The sequence below is a fragment of the Echinops telfairi genome, unplaced genomic scaffold (assembly GCF_000313985.2).
Source record: "Echinops telfairi isolate 266 unplaced genomic scaffold, ASM31398v2 ScPeMD7_7469;HRSCAF=8507_0, whole genome shotgun sequence".
Lineage (NCBI taxonomy): Eukaryota > Metazoa > Chordata > Mammalia > Afrosoricida > Tenrecidae > Echinops > Echinops telfairi.
The window spans coordinates 87,841,746-87,869,109 of NW_022111372.1; the positions used below are offsets into that span (position 1 = coordinate 87,841,746).

The following is a 27,364-nucleotide window of genomic DNA, read 5'->3' on the forward strand; positions in this document are numbered from 1 at the left end:
TATAGAAAAAGAGTTGGTTTATTGTAGTTCAAATACATAAAACTGAACATTCAAACATCTTAAATTTAAACTGTAGGAACAAAAGTTTAACATTTAAACAGGAATATAGTTTACAGGGAACCAGAAAGGTAATTTATTGTATGTCTACTCCAGAATATTCATAAAGATCACTTAATGGTGAATAAAATGTGTTTAACCAGCAGTCCTATTCTGGCCAACCTGTTAATTGACTGTGGTTCAATACCTGAGAAGAAATTACTAAACAATTCTTCTCTTAATCTAAACAAGATTTGGCCTGTCATTCAGAAGGGAGCACATAAGTGAACAAACAAACTTAACAGTTCGGTAGAGACAAAGGTAAAAGCATGTTCATTATAATCATCTTAGCCCCTGGAAGAATTCAATTTTCAGTGTTTTCCCTTTTACCCGCTTTAAAAAACAAAAACAAAAAAACAAATTAAAAAAAACACACAAACAAACCCAAACTTAGGTTTTCTTGGGAGTCTGTGGTATCTGTATCCTTCAAGTTCAAACCATAAATGCTTTTTTTACATTTTGCATGTGTTAACACTGCTAGGAAGAACGTCACCAAGTCACTGACCTCCACACCTCATAGAAGTTTGATTTTTAGCTTCAAGAGTTTAAATTTACTAGACAGCCTATGTTTGAGTATGTATGTCAGTCATGCCACACAAAGAAAAGCATAAATATTTCCAAAGTGTTCTCCATTCAGACACTGTTCACAAATGCTTCTCCTTCTGTTCGTCAGATGGTTTTGCAATAGGTTGACTAATGTACATATATGTAAAAGTCTGAAAATTGGTTCATGCAAGCGCTGTAAATTGATAGATACCCCTGGGGAAGAGTATTCAGAACTATTTTGTTGATCGTCTTGTGGGCTCTGAGGCTGTGGGGGGTGGGGGTGGACCCCGGCGATCCAGGTCATCAACATATGCCACAATCAGTTTGCGCCTCTCTTCTGGCACACAGTCCAGCACTAGATACCGTTTGTCATTTTGCAAAATTTTTTCTACATCTTTCAGGTGCTGATCAGATTCTTGAATTAGCTTTTTAGATCTGAAATCAGAGAAAGGAAAGCTAGAATTACTGACTGCTGTTCAGCGGTCTTTTCAGAAATGAGCTGGAAATGTCCATCTAGTTCCTAATTGTGTTTCCACTTTTTTTATTTTTTTATTTTAGGAAAAATGTCACTGCAGTGATCACCTTTGTAAGTCACCTCAGCAAAGACTCCAGGGAGTGAAAGGGCCTCAGAAGCTGAATTACCCTCCCACCCCTACTGGTGCTCCCTCCAGATCAGGGCTGAGGGCGGGTGGGTGAATCTTGCCCGTGCTGTACCTGTTCTGTGGATGAACAGAGGACTTCATTCTGCAGGGCTGCCAATCCCAGCATCTCTCACAAGCTTTCACTTTCACATCTTTCACTAAATTAACTACAAAAATGTAGAAAGAAGTCTTACTTCACATCTAATTTAAAAGCCCACGCTGATGCAAAACATTAAGGATCCTGACCAAAAATCCAAATGACAAAATACCTAAAAACCACACCCTCAGCACTCTCTATCCTCCCGTGCACATACCATTCATTAAGATGCTTCTAGGTTTTCTTTGAAAGAAGAAGAGCTGTAGCACGAAACACAAATGGTTTCCTGCATAAGGATTGGTAAGCAATGTAAAATTGTTTTCCTGATAATTAGTTGGGGAGGAAACAACTGGATATGCTACAGAGCAATCTTAAGATTCATTTGATTATTAAAAATTTTAATTTGAATTTATCCAGCAAACTGATTTCCCCTAAAAAATGTTTTTTGCTGAGCTTAAATAAATAATTTCAAGCTCAGAATGTTTCAGCCACATTGAGTAGTCAGCCATCAGAGAAGGCAAAGAAAATTTGATAGTGAAGGATTTTAAAGTCTTCATGAAACACAATTCTTATATACTTGAGGGTACTCCTAAAAAAAGCAGTGAAGTAAAAACAAAGGTGTGTTTAAAAATTTGGATGGGTGGGTAACACAAAATGAGAATTGACATCTGGGCCCTTTCTTAAAAAAGCAAGAGGGAAAAAAAAAGGTAAGACAGTTATGAGGTGTAGCTGGCTTCTTCTTATGCCTAAAAATTAATCATGTCAACATGTGTGTGAATGCAAAGTAGGTTTCGACCATTAGAGTAAGGACTAGCAAAGACAATGGACTGCCAAGATGAGCCATTTCGTCACACATACCTATAGGTTATAAATTTGGTCTCTTTCAAAAGTGTCCTGAAGTCAGCCTTGGCGGTAATATATTTGTCTCTGATATATTCTTCAAATTCTCTTTGTTTTTTCTGCAAAAAGGCAGTACAGTTAGGGAGGAAGATCCAACAGTTCCAAAATTCACATCAATTATCTATTAAGCAAGTAGTTTATAAATCATGTAATAAAGCAAAACATAAATAAGAAAAAATTTTAAGGAAAAAAGGAAAAAGCAATGAGAAACCATATAATGAATGGAAGCACAAGTATTGCTGTGCTTCTGCAGATTCTTAGTATAACTGCCCCCTTGAAGGTATCTAAGACCACAGTCGTTGGAGCAGATTGCCACATCTTTCTCCTCCTGAGAGGCTGGTAGGCTTAAACTGCTGATTTCAAGTTATAGATAAGCCAAGCTCTGTGCCACTAGGACTCCATTTAATGTATTATTAGCAGCTCAAACTTTCATCTCCTTTAATATTCCTAACCTCAAGGCAAACACTTAAAAAGAAAATTACAGGTTAAGTGTTGCTAGGTGATGTGCTGTAGAATTTTTGACTCAAAGTGACCCCGTGTGACAGAGTAGAACTGCCCCATAGTTTTGTAGGATGTAGTTTTCAAAGCAGATCACCAGGTCGTTCTCCCTTGGAGTCCCTAGGTGGTATCAAACCAATAACCTTTTGGTTAGCAGGCTAGTACTTAACTATTGTGCCACTGGAGCTACTTACAAAGATGGCAATGTGGTATAATTTATAGATACACCAACTATAACACTCAAAACTTAAATCCATTATACAGGCCATTGGCTTTCTATAAGAGCTATAAATTATTTGGGTTAAGACAGGTAATATCAATACTCAGAAAAGTTAGAATGTGAGACTTGGATCTCACCTCTCAGTCTGCCACTCTTACTAGGCTAGGCACTCTCACTAGCCTGAATGTCCCAATCGTGAGAAGAGTATAGGCTTTTAGACTCTAAATCTAGAGCTATTAACCGGGAAGGGGGGGGGGGGGGGGGGGGGGGAGAGAAGAGAGAAGAATGGGAAGGGAGAACAAATGAAAGGCCAGTGGATTAAAAGAAATATACTAAACAATACTTTCCTTGGTATCATTCATTACTCAGACCCTGGGTGAGTCTGTTTCCCATGCTAAAATCTCTGGAACAGACATGAATGAGGCATCAGCTTGCAGTGTCTGTTCGTGTGGTTTTAGAGTCAGGCCCGACAGCCTGGCATCAAATGCTGACCTAAGTATGCCTGAAGAGTGGAGCCGGGCTGTGCTACCAATTGTCAATGAGTTCAATTCCGCTCCTGATGATCCCAGGTGTGCAAAGCAGAACCACTCCACAGAAGTGTTAAGCCTTTCCAAAGCCTTTCCCTGTGCTCTGAGGCAAACCTGGCAACCTTCTGGTTAACAGCAGCATGCTTAATTGTTTGTGACTCCCAGGAAGTTATAGCTTCATTATCTCTCTTAGATTCCAAAACATAAGCTTAACCTCAAAGATGAATTTTTTTTTTACTTTGCATTGTGCTGTCTCTTTCACACATTTCTTAAGAACTTAGAATCTGTACTCATTTCTGATACACTCAAAAGCAATTGCTTTAAAAACCTAATTTCATTTTGGTGAAGATAGAAGCACCCAATTAATATTTATAAACTGACAGTAAATCACAGACACAAAAGTTTCTTACCCTGTCACTGGAGGAGAATTTAATACACCGAGGATCTTCTTTAATGATTTTTTTTACTTCTTTCCACGTAGATGTTAAGGTAATCTTGGAGAAGACAATGTAATAAGAAAGATAAATATAACTCACTGTTATTGGGGGGTCAAACTGGAGCACATATGGTACAGAATATTACACACTGACCTGCGGTCTCTTGTAATGCCCAAGCGTAACTGGACTAGTTAGGGACAGGGAGCAGCTTTAATGCAATTTCTTTTTGTTGGCTTGCCACAAGAGTTATTTTCATGGCCATACTTTCAAGGTGGCCTAAGACAATCACTTGCAAACCCTGTATTTACATGGGCAAACATCATAACTTCTGAAGAAACCATCACCAAAAAGAGAGCAGATAAGTAGGCACAAAACCCGAATAACAAAGTGAACAAATTGCCAAAGAAGGGGGCCACAGTACCAACTGACGGCAGTGTAAACTACAACTCTCATCAGGAGGAAAATCACTGATCACACACAATAAGAGACATTTTTTAATTACAAAAGGAACAGAGCGGAATCGGAAAATAGAAAAAAAGCAATTCCTAAATAGGTAAGAATGGCATCAACATTTTACTTAAGGAAAAAAAAAATCAGAAGCAAGGGACATTAAACCCTGGGAATCTCAGTAATGAATCTAGAGACCAAAAAACCAACCCAACCCACTGCTGTCAAGTTGATTCTGATTCATATGACCCCACAGGACAGTAGAGAACTGGCCCCCAAGGCTGTACATCTTTACAGAAGCAGACTGACTTGTTTTCCTCCCACGGCCTGGCTGGTAGATTCAAACCGCCAACATTTCAGTTAGTTAGCAGTGAAGTGTTTTAATCACCAAACCACCACGACTCTCTGATCTTACAGACCACACACTAAAAGGAATCCGAATGTTTTACTGTTCAAAATTAATGAAGACTGTCTTAGATTAAAATGGGACAAAGAAGATTTTTACCGCAGAAGTTTCATCCAGAAGTTGCCTAAAGTGCTCCCTCTTCTTTTTGGTGAGTGCTTCAATGTGTTCATTAAAGAGCTTCTCTTTCTCCTCTCTTTCCAATAAGGATCCAGATTCCCAGCGGTGATCTTTTCGGAGAGTCCTCCTAGTATCAGACCATGACACATCGGAAGAACGTACCTAAAATCAAATGAGCATATATATTACCAGAAAGATGTATCTTTTCAGTTAAACATTAAAGGATAAGGTAAGAAGGGTCGGTCAAAGAAGAATTTGCTATTGAGTAGAAGGAAGTTGACAAGTCCACATTTTTTAACAAAGATTTCTGTGGCTGCAATGGGAGAATAAATTTGAGATATAACTAAGACAATGAGAGAAATTGGTATATTTCTACAATTGCCCAGAGAGAAAAGGAAATAGAACAGAAAGAAGCAGAGAGGAGGCAGAATTAAGAAAGAATCAATGCAGACGAAAAAAGATTGTGACAGGAAAAGGGAAGAAGCAACAGAGTAGTGCAGCACAGCAATCTTGGGGCATTGAACGCAGGGGCAAAAACCCTACATAACTCACGACCCTGAGGGGTAATGTGAAACGATTTTCAAGTTACTTTCAGAGTATCTCCTGGGATCAGTACATCACCAGTCCTACATCTCATACCATCTCCTCACTAATAACAGATCATCACAACGGTGACCCTTAATCATCGAGGGTTGCATTACAAAGGGGTATCCCACAAAACCCCAAAAATCCCTCCCCCCCTCCCGCAAAGCTATGTATTTAAGTTTTTTTACAAAGCAACCTATCAAAATACTCCCCATTACACCCAATACATTTGTCAATTCTGTGATTTCATTCTTGGAAACATTTTTCAAACTCATCTCTGGATGGCTGACAGCACCTGCCTCGTGTTTTTCCCGTCACCTTTTCTACATTGACAAATCACTATCCTTTCAGGTACTTCTTCAATCAGAGACAAAAAGAAGTTGCATGGACCAAAGGAATGTGAGTCAGGTGCATGGGGCAAAAGAGGCAAGCTGCTTTTTGCCAAAAACTGGCACAGTGAGATGGCTGCGTGGTGGCAAAATAGTCCCATCTGCCACAAATCAGAGCTTTTTTTGTTGTCAAGCAGCGGAGCTTTTTTCTGTCTTTGTTTGTTTGTTTGGGGGGGGGGGTGTACCCCTCTTAAGCACATTTGCTTAATGCCAGGTCAGTGTGTTTAAGATGATTTCCATGGGGGGAAAAAACATTAAAAAGTTTGACACAGAAGATTTCGAATTTTCATATGTGCAGAACACCTACATTCTGAATAAGCTAAATAAGGGCTATTCCTACTTGCTGACATCAAGTATCCCATTTTATAATGCCTTTTAAGGAATATCTCATAGTTAACTTAGAGAACATAAAAATGTTCAAAATGGATTTCTATTATCTAGCACTTTAAAGAAACAAAGTCAAAGATTAATATTCACCATGTCAGACAGAAGTGCCTTGAAGTTCTGAATCGCTTCTTCTCTTTTATGTTGCTCTCTCTCTCGATCTATTTCTTTTGTTTGTTCTGAACGAGCTTTTTGGACCTCCCTTTCTCGTTCTCGAAGGCTTGCCTCAATGCGGGCTTGCCTTTCAAGCTCTTTCTCTTTCTCGGAATCTAAATTCTGTAAAAGTAAAATTACATATCCTTTTTACCAACACCATCAAAATAACCACTTTACAAAATAGCTAGCCGAATAAAAAATTTGAAATCTGATTTTACCAAAAACAACCCACACGGTACCTTACCTCCACATCAACAGTTAGGGCTTAACAGGAAATGTCAACAAGAAAAACTTCAAACAACAACAAAATCCCTTGTAACACAATTAAGGATTTTTATGATTTCATAGCTATAATCGGAGTAAAAACAAATGGTTACCTTGGCTATTTTTTCAATATACTGCTTGAAAAGGTCTTCTCTCATGGAAGAACTATCCACTGCTTTGTAACGCGGGTCACTCTCCACTTTGTCTTTTACTTTGCTCCATCGAGACTGACTGTCCAAATGATGATTCGATAACAGTTCGAAGAAGTCCGATTTAATCTATATATTTTTTGACAGGTAGTGGAGTGGGAAGGAAATAATGTGTCATGAGAAATTCCAAGGGGATGAGGAGAACCACCTACATTAAAGAACGCAACTTTTCAATGCACTTTAGAATGAAGTCAGTTTGAGCAAGAGAATTTTTTTATTAAGGGGAGGGGAAGTGAGTGAGTCAAGACCCAAAGCCCATCTGTTGACAATTGGACATCCCTTACAGAAAGGTCACAAGGAAGAGACGAGCCAGTCAACATGCAGTATAGCACCAATGAAACATACAACTTTCCTCTCGTTCAGTGGTTCTCAACCTTCCTAATGCCGTGACCCTTTAATAGAGTTCCTCATGTTGTGGTGACCCCCCTCCCCAACCATAAAATTACTTTCGTTGCTACTTCATAACTGTAATTTTGCTACTGTTATGAATCAGGCGACCCCTAAGTTGAGAACCACTGCTCTAGTTCCTTAATGCTTTCCCCGCCCCACTATCATGATCCCAATTCTACCTTACAAATCTGGCTAGATCAGAGCATGTACACAGGTACAGATAAGAGGTGGAAACACAGGGAATCCAGGACAGATAAACCCCACCGGAACCAATATTGAGAGTAGCCATACCAGGAGGCTAAGGGGAAGGTGTGGGGAGATAGGGGGAACCAATCACAATGATCTACCTATAATCCCATCCTAAGGGGGATGGACAACAAAAAAGTGGGTGAAGGGAGACATCAGCCAGTGTAAGAAATGAAAAAATAATAATAATTTATAAATAAATTATCAAGGGCTCATGAGGGAGAGTGAGGGTGGGGGATCGAGGGGGAAAATGAGAAGCAGATACCAAGGGTTCAAGTAGAAAGAAAATGTTTTGAAAATCATGGCAACAAACGCACAAATGTGCTTGACAATGGGTGTTATGTATGGATTGTGATGAATTGTACGAGCCCCCAATAAAATGATTTTTTTTTAAAAAAGGCTATTGTAGGGAAACAATTCAAAGAGATACCAAAGAGCCATGAATAAAGGTGTGAGAACTACCAAAAAATATATATCTAAAAACAAGCAAGCATATAGGCTCTCATTGAAAATTTGCCAAACTCCTGGAAGGTAAACAAGCGGCCATCTGGCTGAGAAGCAACAAAGCCCATATGGAAGAGACACACCAGCCTGTGCGATCACGAGGTGTTGAAGGGATCAGGTATCATCAAAACAAAAAATCCCATCATAGTGAATGATGGGGGGTGGGGGTGAGGGGGTGGTGTGTAAGAGTGCGGAGTGGAGACCCAAAGCCCATTTGTAGGCCACTGGACATCCCCTTACAGAAGGGTGTAGGGGAGGAAGACAAGCCAGTCAGGGTACGAAAAAGCAATGATGAAACATACAACTTTCCTCTAGTTCCTAAATGCGACCTCCTATCACTATCATGATCCCAATTCTAGCTTGCAGGTCTGGCTAGACCAGAGGATGTACACTGGTACAGATAGGAACTGGAAACACAGGGAATCCAGGGCAGATGATCCCTTCAGGACCAGTGGTGTGAGTGGCGATACTGGGAGAGTGGGTTAGAAAGGGGGAACCGATTACAAGGATCTACATGTGACCTCCTCCCTGGGGGACGACAACAGAAGAGTGGGTGAGGGGAGATGTCGGACAGGACAAAATATGACAAAATAATAATCTATAAATTATCAAGGGTTCATGAGGGAGGGGGAATAGGGAGGGAGGGGAAAAAATGAGGAGCTGATGCCAGGGGATTAGGTGGAGAGCAAATGTTTTGAGAATGATGAGGGCAATGAGTGTACAAATGTGCTTACACAATTGATGTATGTATGGATTGTGATAGTTATATGAGACCCTAATAAAATGATTAAAAAAAAAATCTGCCAAACTCAAGATAAAGCATATTCTTCAGAGAAATAACTCAAATTTGTGTGCACACACACGCATGATTTTTAAGTTTGCTGCTTCTCATCTCAGAACTGTCATGTTTTCAAGGAAATAATAAATTTGCATTGAGCTGCATTTATTTTTAAGTTCAGGCTTATAAATTGTCAGAAATTTTGTTTGTTAAAATTAAATAGGACTTTACAAAGGTTCATGAGGGGAAGAAGGGTGAAAGAGGGAGGGGAAAAAATGAGGTGACACCAAGGGCTTAAGTAGAAAGAAAATGCTTTGAAAATGATAATGGCAACATATGTACAAATGTGCTTGACACAATCGATCTATGTATGGATTATGATAAGAGCAGTATGAGCCCCAAATAAAATGATTTTTAAAACAAACAAAATTAATTAATTAAAAAAAAGTAGTATTGCCAGGAACAGTATCAGTCTCCATTTAAATTTGATATGAGACGCAAGGTTGTAGAGGTTAGTGATGGACTGGAATGAAAGATTAATTTGTTTTTGGAGACTGGTGCAATTCCTGTTTTCTCATTCCCTAGGTCACGAGGGAAAGCAGTATATTTAATTGCTGTGGGGAGGAGGTTCTTGGTAGGATCACAATCTTTTTTGAGTAACTGATTATGCTGAATATCTTCAATGATAGGAGTATAATGTAAGGTTAAATGTTAGAAGAAGTAGGCCTAGAAAGTATGTAAAAATAAATTCCTCATTCATCTCTTTCCCCGTCTATTTAAAATATTTATGTGAAAAACACAGTTTAGGGAGAAAATTGTAGGTCATAGGTTGCCAAGCTTTATTGCTATCAACACATTTTCTTACATATCAGCGTACAAACATTGCAGTTTATTTGGTAAAACAAATAATTTTACTGTTTTTTTTTGGGGGGAGTGAGGGGTGTTATTTTAGACATTTGACCATATAGTTTCAGATTTGCATAAGTAAATGTGATGAAAGAGGATGGTGCCAGGCTATCAAAAGATATAGCATCTGGGGTTTTAAAGGCTTGAAGTTAAGCAAGCAGCCATCTAGCAAAGAAGCAACAAGTCCACATGGAAGAACCACACCAGCCTGTGCAATCATGAGGTGTCAACAGATCGGGTGACGAGCATCAGAAGACCCAAAACCCATCTGTAGACAATGGGACATGCCCTCGTAGAAAAGGGTCACAAGGAAAGGGTGAGTCAACCAGGGTACAGTGTAGCACCAATGAAACACAATATTCCTCTGGTTCCTTGAGGCTTCCTCACCCACCACTATCATGACCCCAGTCCTGCCTTTCACTGCAGGCTAGACTGGAGCATGTGCACAGGTACAGATAAGAAATAAGAGCTAAGAGCTCAGGACACACAGAATCTAGGAACAAGAAAGGGAGTATTGATAACCAGGAGGGTAGGGGAAAGGTGGGGAGAGGAGGGAACTGATTGCAATGATCCACACATAACCACCCTCCACCACCCCAGGGTGCGAACAACAGAAACCATGGGGGAAGGGAAACAGTGGATGGTGTAAAATATTGAAAATAATAACAATTTATAATTTATCAAGGGGTCACGAGGGTGGGGGGAGGCAGGGGAAAAAGAGGAGCTGATACTAAGGGCTCAATAGAAAGTAAATGTTTAGAAAATAATGATGTCAACATATGTACAAATATGCTTGATACAATCGATGTATGGGTTGATTTAAGAGCTCTAAGAGCCCCTAATAAAATGATCTTTTAATAATAATTTGTAAAAAGTAAAAAAAAAAAAAAAAAGTTAACACCAAAACAATGGTTTTAGAACATGAACGTTAGTTTCAAATGCAAAGAAAAGTGCATTAAATTGCCTAAAAACAATCACACAATATTGAGCCATCATTTAGTTTGGGGTTTTGTTCAGTCAAAAGTACAGAACAGTGCCATCAATGATTCTATTCCAACATATAAAAACTTAAATAGAACCCAATTTCTTCTGAGAAGTGTACTTTACCCCAAATAAACATTAACAATAATTGTGGAAAAATTATTTCAGCTCATTCCTTGTATAAAAGCAGAGGTGCCATTCCTACAAGAGTATTTATTGGTTTCTCTCTAACATTTAATAGAATTTGTAACACGTGACTTTCTGGAATAAGAGGCAACTTTAAATGTCAGGATGATTATGCTCTCCTAGGGGTGACTTTTCTCCATTCACAAAGCATACAGGGGCACGAAGGAGAAGAGCTGTGTGTTTTGATGGTTCATGCACCACTGGTGTCATCTCCCCACCAGCCTGCCTCCCTAGTGGTGAGCACTCCACCCCCAACACTGCTATTAAATGACATTTGAAATTCATTAATCTTTAATAGCCGACCTTTAATTCTGATAGCAGTAATTTATATGTAAGTTATGCTTAAAGATTAGAAAGTAACTTAAATGCTATCTTTTGAAGGAAAAAAAGATAAGGAAGCTCTTCGAAATTTTAATGTTACCAGTTATAAAAAAAAACTTTGAAATCTTGTTACTACCTCTGAGCAGGCAGACCTAACATTCCAGGGTTTAACAGGCATCTTTTAAAAATTAGTATTAATAAAATTTGGTGCAAGTCTCTACAGTTAAGTGAAGCTACTGAAATAAAGTGACAGAAAATATATACCTGAGTAATGGTAAAAACCAGCTTAAAAGGCCAAACAATAAATATGAATCCCGTTACTTCATGTCCATATGTGAGCTTTGACAAGCAGCACCAGCTTAGCCCTTTTCCCACGTTCACAAGCTCACATGTTACATCACTGATGCTATAAAACTACTTACCTTCTCACCTCTGGTCTTCGAATCTTCTTTCTCTTTCTTCCGTGCAGCTGCCACATATTCATTAAACAAGGCTTCTCGGTCTTTCATCTTTTCAATTGCTTTGAATCTTGAATCTTTAGCATGCTTCGCTGCAAACTCACTAAAAGTCGCTCTGTAACAAAATGGCAGTGTGCTCACTTGGGTGGAGCTCTTTCTAATGGTAGAAAATCATGTAGTAGAAAAGTATCATTTCTTCCTTTAAGAGTATGCGTCAGACACACTATTTTTCAACACGGTGAACACTAAGCTAGAGAAAGAACTATGTAAAATGAAAATGTGGTTAGAAATTTGCACATTATGAGTATTATGGTGGAAGTGAATAAATTTAATCCAGAGGACATATGCATTTGTTGTCAACAGGAAAGAAATAAGAGAGCAAAATACGTATGTGCTTGAAGAGAGTGAAACCAAAGCCATGCGCTAGCACAGAGTCCAACTCAGAGGAAATGCCTGACAGTTTCCAAGACTAAGTTTGTAAGGAGCAGTCTCATCTTTCTCCTGTGGACCCATCGGCTGGTGCGTCTGAATCACGCCCTATGGGGAGGAGCCCACTGCTTATCCCACAGCACCACTCGGACTCCTCTGAAGACTGAGCCCATAAGCGTTCCCTCGTTTTACATGAAGCTGGCTCTGATTTCCAGCTATGAAGGAAAAACTTGTTTAGGAGGCGGGGAGGAGGGCTGACAGAAGGAGGGTTGTTAGTTGCACTCGAGTCCATTTTACGGAACAGAACTGCCTCAGATTTTTCAAGGCTGTGAACTTTTAGGAACAGACTGTCAAGGCCTATCTTCTGGGGTACCTATGGGTGGATTTAACCACCAATTAATTAGTAATTGAAAACTTAACCATTTGCAACACCCAACAGCAGTGGTAGGAGATGGGTAAAAGTGACTATGAGTTGATTCCCATTAAAAGAGGCAGAGACAGGCACAAAACTTAAATAATTCCATTTACTCAAGTCATTCTCTCCCAGAACAAAGTTCAATACTCTGATAAAGAGCTTTGTGGTAGCTGTCTTCTCCCCAAGCCAAACATCAGCTGGTGATATAGTCTGTATTTTAAATTACTTCCTTAAAAATACTTGATATTCACTATGACTTGATATGTTAGAGCTTTTCAGATAGAGAATGTTAACATATTTTAAAATATATATACTGTGAAAATAATAATAAAAACAATCACACTCACATCCTAGTTTTGAGGTTTTATACTACCCAATATATAATACTTCCTAGTTTGTATGCAAAAGTTAAATGTAACAATATAGCAATGTCCACAATGTCCAAAGCACTAAGACTCCCAGTTCATGGCCTGGTGGTTTTATTTTCTGTAGAAACTAACATAGTATCCAAATGCCACATTCACTTCCATCAAGTCGGCTCATAGCGCCCCTATAGTGCAGACTACTCCAATTCGATCTGCTCCAAAGAACATCAGTATGGTATTGTAAAATTGAAGACTCTTAGAAAACCAAAAAAAAAAAAATTGAATACTCTTATTTAGTCAGATCTATATAAGAAAAAAATCTTTAGGGTCAATTACTCCAAAACCATCAAAGGTTTTAACAGATACATTTTGCTGAACCTTTTGAAAATTAGTTGCAGACATCATGAGATCTCATCTTAATTTCAACAAACATCTCCTGGGGAGCAGTCTTCCTCAACTATTATAATACCCAAGGAAATAATTCCCTAATATCTACTATCAAATCTATAGTCAAACTTCCTCAACGGCTCCCCCCAAATGAGCCCTAGTGACACGGTGGGGTTAAGTGTTGAGTAGCTAACCGAACAGGAAAGAAAGATGCAATCTATTTCCCTAAAGATATACAGCCTCAGAAATCCCATGAACAGTGCTACTCTGTAGTTAAGGTTACTATGAACCAGAATCAGTCAGGGCAGTGGGGCTTTAGTCCCTCAAAAAAGATCTTTCACAAATAACCTAGTCCAGTCTCAATATGATCCATTAACTCATTTCTGACTTAAGAAAAATCCCAAGACACCTGGAGGTTCTTAACCTCGTTTACCCCTTTAAATTTTTCTTTCTTCATAATCAAAAACACCCAATTAGCTTTATTTTCTGAAATCTGTACAACAGATTTCTCTTCATAATTCAAACACAAAAAATACCACATCTGCTTTCTCATTCTTTTCCACCTTCAATAACAAAAGTATTAAATGAGATTAGCTTTTTAAAAATTACCATTTAATCGAGGGATCCCATGATTCCACCCTCTAATTTTGGAAATTCTCCAATCTAGTACTGCTACTGCCACACTAACTGTAGGAGAAGTAATTCTCACTGGGCAATACTGGAACCAAGATGGAATTCCTGCTTCATGTAGAAAGACTTTGTAATTTGCTGTATTTTACTTTCCCTATCATGCTGTTCATTAGGTGCCAGAGTCCACTGCAATTCACGATGACACTAGGTAAAAAATGAGTAGCTCACTCACAGTTGTTCTGAGGGTTAAATCAGATAATACATATGAAGTGCATATAGGCACATAAAATGTCTAATAATCTATGCTATTATCATGAGCTTTAGACACACAACCCAGACTTGTATTTAATACATATCAATAACTGACTGAAAATTTTAGACAAAACCCTAATTTGGACATAGTCAAAATTCAGAAATGAAACTTCTTTCACCACTTTAACTCAATCAAAATAATTTTCCTTCTCCTTCAACTTATTATATATAAACTTTAAGAAGATAGTGACAAGTTTTTCTATCGTTCCAGTTTCTACAGAAGGAAACATTAAGGAAGCATTTAAAATAAAGGTGCCCTTCTTGAAAATGAATAACTCTATATAAAGTATATGGATTCCTCTGAAGGAATATACATAAATAAGGGGTTTTTAATGTCCAGATATCAGTTATATTTAGTTGCTCTATTGCTAGGAGAAAGGATACATGGTGTTATTTGGTAATAATGAACCACATACCTTGGATTAAACTTTGCTTCTTCCATCATTTTTTTGAAATCTTCCTTGGCTTGCATTATTTTGTTTTTCTTTTCTCTCCGTTCTTCCTCTGCCCTGGTCTTTACATACTGATCAAACACCTACCACAAGAAATAAACCAGTGTGACAAGTTAGTCATTCATATAGGCATTTTAACTAAACCATAAAACAAGCCTTTTGAAATTAATAATCAATTTTTACCAAATTCTACTAGGAAAAAATTATAAGGTAACTCAATTACACATGGATACCCTATGGCAAGTTCTCATTTTAATTCTTAAATTTCCAGAATATATGCTTATTGTTAAAAATATTAACCATTTAAGAAACATATGAGATAAATCAGTCTTCAGTAATCCTTTTCCATAAAAAAGCAATGACAATCTGTAATGTATGTTTTGACTATGTTTTCCATAAGACATAATTTCTACCAAAATATAACCACTCATCTTATTTTCTCCCACTTAATAAAGATAAAGTGAGCAAGTGTACACATCTATTTCTCATCTTCATCAAACCCAAATTAAATGACAGCTGAAGAATGTCTTTTAAGCCACTAACTCACATGGGAAAGGAAAAAGAAACAGCAACTCATGAATTTGATCAGCAAACAGGCACTGTAACCAATATGGCAAGGCTGAACTTAAACAGCAGTAAAGAATACAAATTAACCAATTTTGTTTTTTACTAGAGCAGTGATTCTCAACCTTCCTAATGCCAAGACCCTTTAATATAATTCCTCATGCTGTGGTGACCTCCCAACCTTTACATTATTTTTGTTGATACTTACTTAGACCTCTATAAATGCCCTTTGCCTCCTAGTTCTTTCCTCTATGTCCTTTGACTTTCCTCTTGTCCCACTATCATGCTCAGTCTTCATTGGGGTTTCAGTAACTCCTCTTACATTACCCTTGATCAAGCCCTACCAGACCTCTTACACCCCTCACCACTGATTTTGGATAACTTGTTCCTTTGTCCCTGGGTTTCTTAACACCACTTCCTTTGCCCCACCACCCCTTCTCTCATGTGCCCCCAGAACCATCGGTCCCATTGTTTTCTCCTCCAGATTGTTTATCCAGTCTATCATATCTAGATAGACCTGCAGAGATAATAATATGAACAAAAACAAGACAAAGCAAAACAAAACAATAAAAAGCCAAATGGTTCAAGAAATTGAAAAATGCATGCTTATCATATGAAATTCAAATTGCATAGATAAAGTTTTATACTAAGAGAGGTAAAAAAAAAGTTAACACAGCAGGGCTTCTCAATCTCATAATTCTGTGCCGGAAGAAGGAAAACTACTGTTCACAGCTGGCCTTCTAGTGGCATCCTTGCCTCTATCCATTGAGTCATCCCAGCACTAGTTGACACAAAAAATGCCCCCATAAATCATGAGGGACCACTCAAAGATGCAAGAGGACCCAGACAGCATTCTAGTGCCTCACTTCCAACCAGAAAATTCCTGCAACATGAAAAATAAAGCCTAGAAAGAGAACCAATGTAAACAAAGACTATGGCAGAAAACAAACTTAAAAGGAAAAAAATGTCCCAAACAACCTCATTAGTTAGAGAACAATGCAACCATAAAACAAAAATATTCAAAAACTAAAAAGTAATGCTTACAAACTTTGAAGACAGCAGAAATAAAACATCAAATTGATGAACAAAAGAAAACGCGAGAAAATCACCTACAAGGTTTATAAAATAAAGCTGGAAAGCAGAAAAAGTAAAAAAAATTTAAGGACAACCCTGAGGGCAAATATATATATTGCCAATGGCAAGTAATGCTCTAGAGGGTTGTGACCCCTTTGAGGGTCCAATGACCCTTTCACAGGGGTCGCCTAATTCAGAACAGTAGCAAAATTACAGTTATGAAGTAGCAACAAAAGTAATTTTATGGTTGTGGGGGGTTCCCACAACATGAGGAACTGTATTAAAGGGTCGGGACATTAGAAAGATTGAGAACCACTGCTCTAGAGGCTACTGACCAAACTGTTCAATGGTGGTCGTACATGGTGGGTAGGATTTTGTTAGGTTCCCACAATCTCCACTTTAGCCATCAGTGTTTTTTCTACACAAAGTTTACATGATTTGCCCAATAAAAAAAAAATAGGTTTGCAATGAATTTTGAAAGCTTATTAGATACAACTTCAGTGTGTACAGGGCATAAGAACAAAAAATGCAATGTGTCTGAGACAAATGTCTACAGAGGAGTCCCCATGGTTTAGTTTTTATGTATCAGGGTGCTGGCATCATCCACTCTGAGAAAGATGAGGTTTTCTACTCTGTCTTGTAGGGTTGCCACAAGCCGGCACTGACTCAAGGGCAGCGAATCTGTTGATGTTCTGAGACTCAATTTGAAGGGTTGTCTTCAGAAAGAAGGGGGAAAACAGGCAATTTAATCCTTACAAGTTATAACTCATCCTGGTAATGTATACAGACATGTCTTAAATAGTGTTATTTCCCTTTTACCTGTTTTCTTTCTTTAGGATTGAGCAGTAAGTACCGAGGATCAAAAACTATCTTGTGCAACTCCTTCTCCCATGTTGAAAAGGCAGACACCTTTAAAATAAAAAATGTAATGCCGCATAATTAAGTTTGCTTTAAAAACATAAAGGTCATATAATTTTACTTGAAATCTACAGGACATCTGTTTATAAAGGAGACATAATAAAATCATACTGAAGTTTCCATCACTAATAAATGACAAGCAGTGGGAGGTTAGCAACAGCAAACTTCCACACTAATTGGCTCTGAACATTTCTATATTTTATAGAAATAACACATACTTAATTACTCATTAAAATAACCACTACTGTGTGACATTTTAAAATCAGTACATCAGAAAAGGCCTTGAAGATCTGCATTTGATTTCCCATGCGTGCGCCAATCTTGTGATTTAAAATTGAACGATTTTACTTATTTAATGAATTGGGTGCACATAATAAAAAGTAGAAAGCCTTACTCAGTTAAGCGTCATTATTAACAATTACAATACCAGTTCTCCTTTAACCAGAAGCCATTCTGAAGATATTAAAGGAAGAATCTTATATACTTTACCTATCCCAAGCAGTCCGCCATTCTGTAATGTTAAAACTCGTCTTATATTACTCACCAAAATTTAATGACCCAATAAATGTTAAATGTTATTTGTACTTAAAAGGATAGTAAGATGGCATTTAGTTAAGCATGGTATAATTAGCCAAGGAAAATGCTGTTTCAAAAAAAGTACAATAATGAAAGGCTTCCCTTGTCTTCCCCCCTAAAACATGAGCACTAACCTTAGATTTGACCTTTTAGCAAGACATATTTATATTACTTATACAAAACAGAAATATCTCCCCCAAAGATTGTTTTCTGACCCCTCTCTCTAGCAGCATGTCCTTGAACTGTTTCATTCGGGCCTCCAGAGGGACAATGGCCCTTTCTCGGGCAGCTTTAATTTCAGCTTCCATGGCAGCTTCTTTCTCTGAATCAATGTCTTTATTATCATCTCTCCTATAAAAAAATAAAACAAAGGGCATCAACTAATAAAAATCTTAATACATCTTATTAAAATCTTATAAATCAAGAGAACTTTTAAGAATCACTACTGAGCAGCATATTTTCGACACAAACTATATTGAAGTCCCAATTAACAAGGAGACAAGCCATTTTCATTACTGTAATGAAATTATGAGCTTCTAATAATGTTATGAATATAACAATGTAGCAAAACTTGAAGCAATAGTTATAATTAGGGAGAAATACCTTCAATATGCTGTCTACTAATAACACTAGCTATTTAATCAAGTGAACTATCACACTTAAAAAAAAAGTTTATCTAACATTATAATAAAATGCTTACGTGTTATCATTAAAAAGAACAGAATTTTTGTTCTTGAAATGAAAAAGGAAATCCAGTATATTCCGAAGGATTTTGTATTACAAATGCACAGTTTTAAAAATCTAATACAGTTGAGTCTTAGTAATTGATCATTTGTTTTGAAAAATAAAATACCTGCACACTTGGTCATGTGAGATATACCTTACCTACATGACATTTTAATTACTCACTTTCTGGGTAATAGGCTGAGATTTAAGTTGAAGGACAAGTCCCAGAAAACAACATGGGCCCAGGAGTAGTTATTGCTTCAGAACTGTTCGTCAATGTCTACACTACTTACTGTTCTTCCAAAAATGCAAGTTAGGGCTGAGAGGCAACCCTGTTGCTGTGTGGTAATTAAGTGAAACTGTAAATATAAAAACTGTGCACTATGAAGATGTGAATAATCCAAAAAAGAAAGTAGGAAATTCATTAACAGGTGCATCTGAGCAGATCTCTTCCTTAGCAAATATGAACTGCTAAGTATAATAAAATTGGCTCATGTTCCCTACACAAACAGGGGAATCAGGAAATTCAAAGCATGCCACATAAACAAGTGAAGGTGGAGGTAACCAGCAGCCCAGGTGATTTAAACGGAATGAAGGCTCTCCCGCAAATATGATGCGTGAGAATTAACTGGTACAGAATGAATCAAAAGAAACAGAAGATATATCCGTGACCTGCAGGAACTTAGCGATAGTCTGTGACCTATGATGTGCACAAAACAAACAGGTAAAAGCAATTTGCCAAACAATAACTCCTCTTATAATAATTTAAGAACTATTTAAAGAGTTAAAAGATACACAAATATAATAACTAATGAGAACAATTAAGCTTTGTAGAATTACACTAAATAAAAATGTCACATTACAAACTATCACTATCTATCTGAATAAAAGAAATAAAAGAAAAACTGAGCCAGGAAAAATAGGCTTTTAGCTTTGTACCTAAAGAGAGAAGCTCGGGCAATCCACATAAAGGACTTCTTTGACATTCTCCTGATAAAAGCAGTTAAAAACCTTACAAAGTTGTCTACAAGAACAAACAATTAAAAACAACCTAAAAGTTTAACATAATAAGAACAGCCAGACTTATAAACAGAACGAACACAATTATAGTAATTAAGCAAGCAAATGTCATTCTCAATGGGACTATGTTTTTTAAGAAGAACACAAAACCACTTTTATTACAACTAATAAAAATAGTTATGTATTTGGTCAAGAACTAAAGTCAATTGCAAAAATGAGAACAGCTATAATATAATGTTAAATTACGAGTGGTTTTCCTTAAAATATGTATTTTTATGTTGTTGCCAAGGTAAAAAAGGAACCACTCTCTTTATAGATGTTGTTTTTCTTTGGCATAATTTGGCTGCATTCACAAGCAGTCTATTTCAGGTGGACTATGATCAACCAGTTGTTCGCGTCTTCAGACTTTTATGTTAGCTGCTAAACAATGGTTACATTCCCAGGCGTAACCCTCCCAACCTGACCCTTCCAAGTCCCACAATAAAAGCACAAGTCACATTCACATTTTGCCCAACTCTGGAAAACTGGCCAAGCTAATGAGCTGTCTGTCCCTTTCTCAGCTCATGAATTATTCCCTTCTCCCCGACCCTCACCCCTCAAACAGTAATGACCATGGATTCAAGCACTAAGTAAATGACAAGATTAGTACATAAAAACAGAGATGGCTGTATCTGTGGTTAGGAAGGTTTTTTTTTTCCAGTTCAGAACTAATGATTTTCTGAAATAATTCCTAAAATGTCATTTGGCTTTATACTACGTATTTGAATAACCAATATATTTTTGCAAATGTAGCAATAAGAGACACTAGATATATGTTCCAAACCACTATATGTTAAATATCTTGTCAGCCCTAAAAGTGAGATAGTATGACTATTTCCTAGTATATACATTACCTATCTCTTCTAATAATGAACTGAATATAATCTAATCAACCAAATCTACCTACATTACACAAACTGCAAGTATTACTTACTTCCGCTTTTTTGCTTTAATAGGTTCGTCTTCATTCATTTCTTCCATTAATTCTTGTTCTTCTTTAACTGTAGGATAAAGTTAGATTGGCAATAATCATACTTAAGCGAAAACCTGTCTGCTAATACTATCAGAACATTTGCCTTAGTATTAAAAAGAAGTTGTAATTATTGATTAGTTCACTCACTTGCACTCATAGAAAACTGCCATTTTTGGATGGAGAGCATTGTTGGGGTAGGATGCCCTGGCAAAAATATTTCAAATATTGTTAAGAAACTTAACACCGTAATTCTCTCCTTTAAAAAATAATATAATGTGTTTAAAATACCCATCCCTTAAAGCCCATACATTTATAAAACATTCAACAAAACACAGCATCTATTTACTCAACATTTACATGACATTTTTACGTCATTTTGAAATTTTTCTTACTCAAACCTGAAATTTACTAAAATATAAAATAAAACTCTCTTGATTCACGGTTTATGGTGCCAGAAGCCCTGGCAGCATAGTGATGACATATTGAGCTACTAACCAAAGTGGTCAGCAGTTCGAAACCACCAGTCATCCCAAGGAAGAAAGACAAATCTTTCTACTCTAGTACAGAGTTACAGTCTTTGAAACCCACAGGGGCAGTTCAATCTTGTCCTATAAGTTCGCCATGAGTCAGAATCAATTCAATTGCCCGAGTTTTGGTTTTGTTTGTTTTTTTAGCAATACATGTTGTTGTATCTATATCAAACAAATGGACTAGATACTTAAAGACACTTATAAAAAGCAAAATCACACTATGTTCTTGGCATCATTTAATACTATGATTATAAAATATTATTAATATCGTACCTATAAAACAGGTATTGCTGAAGGGGAAAAACTGGTGCCTAGAACCTTCAGCACCCGAAAGGCAAAGTTTCACTGACTTGGGAATCACTTGTAAGCAGAAAACGTTAGTACCACATATATACATTCCATAAAAATTTCTCAATTATAAATGACATATATGATTTGCTTCTTAAATAAATCACTTATCAAAAATAACTCATTCACCAAAAAGGTTTCTATAAAACACAAGCATGTCAAGAATATGTCAAATTTAAAATAAGGATGCAATCAAAATTATGTGCCGATATTTGTGGTTGTATATATATTGGAATGTTGCATATAAGGGCATCTGAAAATGAGCTAAATTAAAAAATCTCTTTTCAAAGTTTCCTTATCTCTATATTTTTAGCAAGTAATTTCTGTTTGTCTTCTCTAATATTTACTACTTGGACAATGCCACAATTTACTACTAAAATATTAAAAGACATCAAATTTTGATTATTTAAAAAGTATGACTGCGACTAGTCACAAGCATCAGTGAAAGCTTACTTTAGAGTGTTCTGAATATTACTAATAACATCAAGCAAACAAGCATCAACAGTACTAACATATCTGAATGGAAAATCTAGATAAAAGAAGCTAAAATTTCAAATATATATTTTCTAAAAGAAAACTTTTAGAATGTGCTGTATATTTTTTATTCCTACTAGTGCACCCGAAATACCACAAACCGCTTATATTCCTCGAAATATAAAGGTTAACCTAAATAGCCCTCATATTTTCTATCAGAGTTAAAAATAAAGGATAAAATTTCTCATTTAGGACTTACTCAGCTTCTTTCCTTCTTCCATTCCTTTTTTATGAGGGGGTTCCTGAATAATTTTGTCGACATCTGCCCTTCCAATCAGATCATCAGGCCGGTCCCACATAGAAAGACGAGTGGTGGGATTATAAAAGAAGACACGCTCATCTCCAGTCCATACAACACACCTAGGGATCAATTCCAAATACAGTTTTACGTTATAGGACATAATTTATAGCTACATCCTTTATTGTTACTCTGCCAAAAAGCAGTGAGGAAAGGCATATTCTTATTACTGATATTTGTAACAAAAACTCATCACCAGTGAGCCAATTCAGACTCATACTAACCCTATAGGACAGAGTAGAAATGTCCCTGTGGGGTTCTAAGGTTGTACATGTTTATGGATGCAGAAAGCTTCATTGTGCTCCCACGGAATGACCAGTGGGTTTGAACCACAGGCCTACTGGTTAGCAACCCAATGTATAACCCACTAAGCCACGAGAAAATCAAAAAGGATCAAACATATTTTAGAGTAGAAGAAAGTGCTTGCTAAAGGTCAAAACAGTAGCTCACAATAGAGGAAAGCAAAACAATATGAAATCAGAATTCAGATGAGGTTAGTTTGGCACAGTCAACTTGGGAGTGCTGAATTTTAAACTACCACAAACAATTTTAACAGAAATAAATAATATTAAGCAGTTCTAATACTTATTCCTTACTCAAATGCAAATAATTAACTGCCATCAAGTTAAATCTTACAGCAACCCTGTAGGACAGAATTGAATTGGCCCTGTAGGCTTACAAAAATGTAAAAATTTTCACAGAAGTAAAAAGCCTCATCTTTGTGGTATAAAAAGTAACGAGAAGTATTGGCTACACTATGACAGTGTACCTCTAAGGCTCATTGCTTATACTTACAAGCACATACACATCCCACCTGAGGATTAGATATGAATTTTCAAAAGCGGTGGGGAAAGTGACAGAACAGGCAAAAAGGTGGAAAACAGTCGAAATCTGTGCTGGGATTACAAGGAAGTGTATTTCCCACTTCTGCCCACTCCTGGCTTTCTCCCGAGGATAGAAATAGTCAGATACTCCATTATGCTCACCTTCCTGACACAATCACTGAAGACAAATGGGTGCATAAGCAAATGTGGTGAAGAAAGCTGATGGTGCCCAGCTATCAAAAGCTAGAGCATCTGGTCTTAAAGGCTTGAAGGTAATCAAGCGGCCATCTAGCTCAGAAGCAACAAAGCCCACATGGAAGAAGAACACCAGCCTGAGTGATCATGAGGTATCGAAAGGATCAGGTACCAGGCATCAAAGAACAAAAAATCGTATCATTGTGAATGAGGAGGAGTGCAAAGTAGGGACCCAAAGCCCATCTGTGAGCAACTGTACATCCCCTTACAGAAGGGTTGCGAGAAGACAAGCCAGTCAGGGTGCAGTGTAGCAACAATGAAACATACAACTTTCCTCTAGTTCTTAAATACTTCCTCTTCCCTCCTCCCTCCACTATCATGATCCCAATTCTACCTTACATATCTGGCTGGAACAGAGGATGTACACTGGTACAGATAGGAACTGGAAACACAGGGAATCCAGGACAGATGATCCCTTGAGGACCAGTAGTGAGAGTGACCCTTAGTAACAGCTCCTCATTTTTTCCACTTCCTCCCTGCATTTCCCCTGCCCCATGAACCCTCATTATTATTTTGTCATATCTTACACTGTCCGACGTCTCCCTTCACCCATTTTTCTGTTGTCCGTCCCCCAGGGAGGAGGTTATATGTAGATCCTTGTTTTGAGAATGAGGGCAACAAATGTACACGTGATTGACACAAAATGGATGTATGTAGGGATTGTGATAAGAGTTGTACGAGCCCCAATAAAATGATTTTTTTTTAAAAAGGGAGAAACAGATACAGTTGCATGATAGTACTAGAAGCAGCAGCTAAAGCTGCTAAAGAAACTAGATAACCAATTAACAGATGCAAAGCCCCAAATGATCCAGATACTGATTGACATTATGAGTCAAAGACTTTTAATGTTAAAATTAACATAAATTTAACTATATCACCTAAGCTTCATGAAATGAAAACAAAACAAAACAAAAATGTAATGAAAAGCTCTTGGCAATACACTGGCATGGAGCAGCAAACTAACAGAGTATGATGGGGCCGGGTCCAAGCGGAGGTATGTTTACCTCCCTCCCCAGAAGGCAATACAGAGGACAGCACTGAAGATTTAGCCTGGGGAGAGAGGCAGGTTTGTCCAGGCCACACGAGAGCGAACTAAGAGATAGAGAGAGGGAAATCTATCTAGAACAGCGCTCTCAACCTGTGGGACGCAACCCCTTTGGGGGTTGAACGACCCTTTCACAGGGTCGCCAGATTCATAACAGTAGCAAAATTACAGTTATGAAGTAGCGACAAAAATAAATTTATGTTAGGCTCACCACAACAGGAGGAACTGTATTAAAGGGTCGCCGCATTAGGAAGGTTGAGAACCACTGATCTAAAACCTCATTCATCATGGCCCACCAAGTCCCAAGGACAACATCCCTACTCAGGGCAGCCAATGCACAAAGAGGACCATAGGGCCAGTCCTACCACGAGACATGACATTCCTTCATTGACCCATAGCGTTACAGGGGATAGCACTGGAGACACTGGAAAGTGTGACCGGTCTGCCCCATTCACAGCAGGGTGAAACACAAAGGGAGTGCAACAGGGCAGCGAGGGGAGCAGATTAATCAAGTCCTGGAGGAATCCTGAAAATATACTTGACTTGGGGGACAGGGCTTATTTAGCACCTCATCACAATTGATCAGAAAACATACTTAAGGGCCAGCAAACCGACCTGGAACTATCAGGGTTTTTTTCTTGTTTTGTTTTACTTTTTGTTTTTGTTCTTGCTTTTCTTTTGCCCTATGTCTATGTATATAAGACAGGCAGGACAAACAATCCCCGGGAGAAACCAATGGAAGTGGTGGTTCCGAAGGGGACACGTTGGTGGGGGCAGGGAGGGAATGAGGCAGGGCAGGAGAGTGGGGAGCCAGAAAACCCAGTGACAAGAGATCTAAAATTGATGATGAGGAGGGTATATAATGCCTGGTGGTGTTTAATCAACTGCAATGTATCCAAGAGGAATTACTGAGAGCCAAATGGAGGGTGAGCATGATAGTGGGATAGGATGAAAGTGAAAGGAAATAGAGGTAAGAAATAGGCAAAAGCTATTTATAGAGGTATAGCTATAGGCATGTATTTATGTAAATATACTAATTTATAATGAAAGGGATAGAGGCCAATGTACACTTAACTTTACATGCTAAGTGTTAAGACAGCAGACGGACTTCGGACCTCTACTCAAGGCCTCCCTTAACAAAAGAACAGTTTGTTCTAATAACCTGGCACTCTTTGATACTCACCTCCCCAACATGATCGTTGAAGACAAAATGGATGCATAAGCAAATATGGTAAAGAGAGCAGATGGTGCCAGGCTATCAAAAGATATAGCGTCTGGGGTCTTAAAGGCTTGAAGTTAAACAAGCAGACATCCAACAGTGAAGCAACAAGCCCACATAGAAGAAGCAAATAAGCCTGTGTGACCATGAGGTATTGACAGGATGAGGTGTCAAAAGATCCCAAACAACCAACTATATTGATGCAAACAAGGGGGTTTGGAGTGGAGACCTAAAGCCCATCTGTAAACAATTAGGTATCTCCCCACAGAAAGCTTATAAGGATGGGATAATTCAACCAACGTGCAACACAGCACCGATGAAATACACATCATTCCTCTAGTTCCTGAATGCTTCCTCCAACCCCCCACTACCATGACCCAGTTCTACCTTACAAATCTGGCTAGACCGGAGAACACACATTGGTACACATAAGAGCTCTCAACACATGGAATTCCGGACAGATAAACCCCTCAGGAACAGTAGTGGGAGTAGTGATATCATGAGGGTAGGAAGATGGTGGGGAGGGGGACCCATCACAAGGTTGGATATACAGCCCCACTCCCCCGAAAGGGGACGAATAACAGAAATGTGGGTGAAGGGAGACAACAGATAGTGTAAGATACAAAATAATAATAGTAATATATAGTTGATCAAGGATTCACCAGGGTGGGGGGTGGGGGAGGAATGGGGGAAAAAAGAGGAGCTTATATCAAGGGCTCAAGTAGAAAATGTTTTGGAAATGATGATGGCAACATAGGTACAAATATGTGTGATACAACTGATGTATGGAATGTATAAGAGCTGTAAGTGCCCCCAATAAAATGATTTAAAATGAAAATCAGAATCTAGCAAAAAATTAAGAAATAAAAACCACAATAATGGAAATAAAATTTGACTGGAAAGGTTAAAAGCAAAATGACAGAGAATCAGTGACTACTAGACAGATCAAGTTATCTAATCTTAAGAAGAGGAAACAAGAGTAATGAACAGAGCCTCCACAACGTATGTGATGGTATCAAAATACCTAACACGTCATCGGTCCACACGAATAGAAAAAGCACTGGGAAAGAAAATAAATCTGAAGACATCATAACCGAAACATTTCCAAATTTGGTCAAACACAAGAAAAACTACAGTTTACATATAGCAGAGCAAGCTACAACCAACTGTGCTTATAATCTTTTTTGTTTGTTTGAATCTTCCGGATCTTGTAACTCAATATATCTGTGTCATCTAGTGGATTCTCCCTTTAAGTCAAAATTTGCAAGTAAGCTGGCTCTTATTTAGGCTTACTTTAGTGCAAGAAAGAAAGAGTCCTGGTGGCACTGTAGGCTATGTGTTGGCTGCTAATCACGAGATTGGCAGTTCAAATCCACAGTTCAAAGCTACTCTGCAGGAGAAAGTGCAAGTGCAAGAAGAGGCTCTCCAATCCTGTTTAATTATTTAAAAGTTGAAAATGCAGAAAGTGAAGGTGATTGTGGTAAAGAATTTATGAATAGGGGATGGTTCAAATGCTTCAAAGTGAAAGCAAATTTACCTAACATTAAGAGAAGTGTGGGCTGCCTATAAAGTTAGATACTGTGAACCCACGGACTTTGAGAAAAGGACTACAATTTAATAGCTGCAGTTCAAAGCCACCAGTCATTCCTTGGGAGGAAAAGATGGGATTTTCTACTGCCATACAGTGAACCCTCGCCACTTCGCGCTTCGACTTCCTCGGCTTCACTCTATCACGGTTTTTG

General features: G+C 37.9%; 1 protein-coding gene across 1 annotated transcript in view; it reads right to left on the minus strand.

The window, feature by feature from the left end:
• TCERG1 (transcription elongation regulator 1) overlaps positions 1-27,364 on the minus strand; it is a 59,421-nt gene continuing 32,057 nt past the window's right edge. The window contains exons 10-22 of the mRNA XM_004697065.3: positions 22,181-22,341; positions 20,717-20,773; positions 20,531-20,597; positions 18,027-18,162; positions 17,137-17,226; positions 14,644-14,762; positions 11,654-11,804; positions 6,824-6,988; positions 6,384-6,566; positions 4,915-5,094; positions 3,936-4,019; positions 2,239-2,339; positions 1-1,077 (exon numbers count right to left, since the gene is read on the minus strand). Of these exons, the coding sequence (XP_004697122.1) occupies positions 876-1,077; positions 2,239-2,339; positions 3,936-4,019; positions 4,915-5,094; positions 6,384-6,566; positions 6,824-6,988; positions 11,654-11,804; positions 14,644-14,762; positions 17,137-17,226; positions 18,027-18,162; positions 20,531-20,597; positions 20,717-20,773; positions 22,181-22,341 (1,696 nt within the window). The 3' untranslated portion in view covers positions 1-875. The remainder of the gene's footprint in view (positions 1,078-2,238; positions 2,340-3,935; positions 4,020-4,914; positions 5,095-6,383; positions 6,567-6,823; positions 6,989-11,653; positions 11,805-14,643; positions 14,763-17,136; positions 17,227-18,026; positions 18,163-20,530; positions 20,598-20,716; positions 20,774-22,180; positions 22,342-27,364) is intronic.